The sequence below is a fragment of the Mastomys coucha genome, unplaced genomic scaffold (genome assembly GCF_008632895.1).
Source record: "Mastomys coucha isolate ucsf_1 unplaced genomic scaffold, UCSF_Mcou_1 pScaffold3, whole genome shotgun sequence".
In the NCBI taxonomy this organism is placed as follows: domain Eukaryota; kingdom Metazoa; phylum Chordata; class Mammalia; order Rodentia; family Muridae; genus Mastomys; species Mastomys coucha.
This window is the reverse complement of record NW_022196909.1, coordinates 50,764,610-50,768,455: the sequence shown is the minus strand read 5'-3', so window position 1 is coordinate 50,768,455 and position 3,846 is coordinate 50,764,610. Positions and strand designations below refer to the sequence as shown.

At 48.9% G+C, this 3,846-nt stretch overlaps 1 protein-coding gene across 1 annotated transcript; it reads left to right on the top strand.

Annotated features, from left to right (window-relative positions):
• The first annotated feature begins 148 nt into the window (after positions 1–148).
• On the top strand, positions 149–1,383 carry LOC116074645 (H-2 class I histocompatibility antigen, Q9 alpha chain-like). Its single transcript, XM_031347381.1, has 3 exons — positions 149–275; positions 471–740; positions 940–1,383. The coding sequence occupies exons 1-3, from the start codon at positions 203–205 to the stop codon at positions 1,275–1,277; spliced, it is 681 nt and encodes a 226-aa protein (XP_031203241.1). The 5' UTR covers positions 149–202; the 3' UTR covers positions 1,278–1,383.
• The last annotated feature ends 2,463 nt before the right edge of the window (positions 1,384–3,846 follow it).

Here is a 3,846-nt window from a genome sequence, read left to right as displayed (position 1 = left end):
CCCCCCCCCCCCCCCCCCCCCCCCCCCCCGTTTCACTTCTGCTCCTAACCTTGTATCAAGTCCTTTTGCCTGGACAGTGATGACACACTCGCAAATCTCAACCCCATTGGGTGGCGCGATCCCGGGGAACCAATCAGCGTCGCCGCGGGCACTGGTTATAAAGTCCACGCAGCCCGCGGGACTCAAACGCCTAGGATCCCAGATGGGGGCAATGGCGCCGCGCACGCTGCTCCTGCTGCTGGCGGCCGCCCTGGCCCTGACCCAGACCCGCGCGGGTGAGTGCGGCATCGGGAGGGAAACGGCCTCTGCGGGGAGGGGCGGGGGCGTCACCGGGGAAGCCGGGTCGCCCACCGGACCCTCCGCCCCTTCTCCACCCGCGTCCCGAGCCCCGCGTCCCGCTCCCCTCCCGGCCCGCGCACCCGCCCGGGGTCCCGGGAGGAGGTCGGGGTCTCACCGCGCGCCGCCCCCAGGCTCACACTCGATGCAGTTATTCTCCGCTGGCGTGTCTCGGCCGGGCCTCGGAGAGCCCTGGTTCATCGCTGTCGGCTACGTGGATGGCACGGAGTTCGTGCGCTTCGACAGCGACGCGGAGAATCCGAGGATGGAGCCGCGCGCGCCGTGGGTGGAGCAGGAGGGCCCGGAGTATTGGGAGAGGATGACAAAGGACATCAAGAGCCACGAGCTAGATTACGGAGTGAACCTGAGGACCCTGCTCGGCTACTACAACCAAAGCGAGGGCGGTGAGTGACCCCGGGTCGGAAGACACGACCCTTGCAGTTCACAACTCAGGGGCCGGGAAAGCCCTGGGTCTTAAGTGGGAGGAAGTCCCAGATCCTAAGGAACCCGCTGGGAGCTAAGACTTAGGACTCACTTTCATTTTCATTTTTGGGCATTCTGAGGGCCTCAAGGGTGGGCGGGGCTGACCGCGGGGTTCCACAGACTCTCACACACTCCAGAGGATGGTTGCCTGTGACCTGGGATCGGACGGGAACCTTCTCCGCGGATATGACCAATATGCCTATGATGGCAAAGATTACATCACCCTGAATGAAGACCTGAAAACATGGACGACGGTGGACATTCCAGCTAAGATCACACAGCACAAGTGGGAGCAGGCTGGTGCGGCAGAGCAAAAAAGGGCCTACCTGCAGGGCGAGTGCGTGGAGTGGCTCCGCAGATACCTGAAGTGGGGGAAGGAGACGCTGCTGCGCACAGGTGAGAGAGGGCGGGCCTCAGGCAACCCCTCCCTCTGCCCTCAGGCTGGAGCTCTGAGGTAGAAGAAACTTTCTGTTGGGGCAATGGCCTTGTCTCTTCTTGTTTTTAGTTATCTGTTTTTAAAAGTGACGGAAACACACACACACATACACACACACACACACACTCACACATACACTGAAATTAATCAGAACAGTGGTCATGCATCTCAGCGAATTTATATCCAGGTATAGTACCCATTCTGAAGACCTTGAGATTCACTTTGAAGTATCAAATATAAACCAAGAACCAACAGGTAAAGAAAGAAGAGAAAGAATAACAATTAGCTTCTTATCCCGTTTCATAACTCAGGTGAATACCTGCCTTCGGTCTCTTCTCATCTCCCAGTATTTAGCTTCCTTGTTTCCTTTTGGTCACGTTACACTGTACACATGTGTACACTTGATTACATAGATACGTTTGTTGTTGGTTATAGGCCACACATGAGGAATGATTGTAATTTTCATTCTGAGCTTCTGCTACCTTGGTTAATATTATGTACGGCACTTCACCCATTTTCCTAGGTTGTATGTGATTACATAGCTTGGAGCTGAATAGTACTCCATCTTATGTGTATACCAAATGTTCATTATCAATTCAATGGTCGGTGCACAATTCTTTGCTCTAAAAAGTGAAGCAAAAACAAACAAACAAACAAAAAACCACCACAGGGTGGTAATATATTTACAGTAGGGTATGGAGTTGTCTGTGTATAAGCCCAGGAGTAAATAAGCAGGGTCATGTGGTTATATTTCTTATTTGTTGAGGAGTGGTTTCCACAATGGCTGTATTCACTTGCAGCACCCCAACAGTGAATAGGGTCCTTGTCCACATCCTCCCTGTAGTTTTTTTTTTTTTTTTTTTTTTGTCAGATCGTTGATGACTGGGATGGGGGTGCTATCTCCAAAAGTGTTTTTATTTTCCACTTTTGTGTTATTAATCTGTGTGTGTGAGTGTTTTGCCTGCAGGGTTGCATGTGCACCAAGTGTGTGCCTTGTGTCTGGGGTCACTCCCCTGATCCATTTGCTGTGTGGAAATGTTACTTCCTTGGTATTTAATTGCTTCAGTTCTTTGTCAAGTCAGGACTTCAGTCCCTTGTCTGCAGTGCTGTCCTTTGCTGTGTACAGACTTTATGTTCATGCTGACACATGACCTCATGAGTTCCCGGGGACTGCTCTTCTAGGACAAGTCCTTCCCCACTCCAATACTAAAGGGTGTCCCCTAGGTTTTCTATGGGAGGATTAGTTGTTTGAATTCTTAAACGAAAGTCTTTGTTCTGTTTCAACTTTATTTTTTATCAGAGTGAAAGTTGAGAAACTAAATTCATCTTCCCAGAAAAACTGTCATGGAATATTTCTAGTGCGAGATCTTTTTTTTTCCCCAAATGTAATCTTGTATGCTTTGTGGAATACTGAGTATGCATAGCTTTGACATTTCATGTCCAGGATCTCTACCCCATGCCTTTGATTTTCTTGTCTATTTTATGCCTGTCCCTGTAGTTCCTCTCAACTGAATGAGAGTCTTATACCAGTGGATGCAGTCTGTAGGTGACTTTGGTAGAATGGCCATATTCACAATATTAACTTTGCCAGTCCTGGAGCAAGGGTTTTAGGTCCAGCTTCTGACATCCTCCTATGTGATTTCCTATTACAGTACCTTGAAGCTTGCAAGGTAGAGTTCTCTAATTTCCTTGGTTTGATAGATCCCTGAATCCTTAATTCTTTCAGAGTTGTTTGAATGGCATGTTTTTCCTAATGTCCTTCCCTGAGACAACACTGTTCTGTAAATGAAGGGTACTGGTTTTTACATTGATTTTGTATCTGAAATAATAAGGGTTTCTGTGCAAGAGTTTTTCTGTGAGCAAATAGGTCTTTAAGTTAAGAATCTTGTTGTCTGGAACATTATGTAATGTGGCGTCTTCCTTTGCTCTATTGACCCCTTTTATGTCTTTCTCTTGATTACTTCTGAAGCAAATATGAAATTATCACTGACTTAAAGGAGATACTGGAGAGTGACATCTTTGTTTGATTCTGACTTTAGACAGAAGAACTCTGGCTGCCTTTCTTTGGACACAGCTTTCCATTCTCTCCCTCTCTTGCACAGGGGGGAGGAGAGTTCTCCTGGGACTCCTCACCCTTTATCAGGAAAGGTTCTCCCTTCTTCTAGGTCTCACCCCTCTCTCAGGACAGCTCAGAGTGAGTCTCAAGAGGGAAGGAGGGAAGAACCTGAAATAACCAAGTCAGTTAACCTTCCATCTGCAGTCCTTGTGAGCCATGGCCTTGCTCAGGGCCCATCCTCAGCCCACACACAAGGTCTTTGGAGTCTGACTCCAGTGATGTTCAGCCCCTGGCCCACCTGGTCAAGGAAGAAGTCAGTTTTTCTAGTGGGCACCTGGAGTCTCTGACCATGGCCTCCTTAACCCAGACCTAGAATTTCCAAATGATAAGATTGTCCTGAGCACTATATCTAAGCTACATAAGAGGGATTTTCACCTTTACCATACCTGACTAAGTCCATTCCCAGGACAGTTCCATGGACACTGCTGGAGGCCCCAGAAGAAAGGAAAATGCCTGAACTTTCCAACTTTTCTCT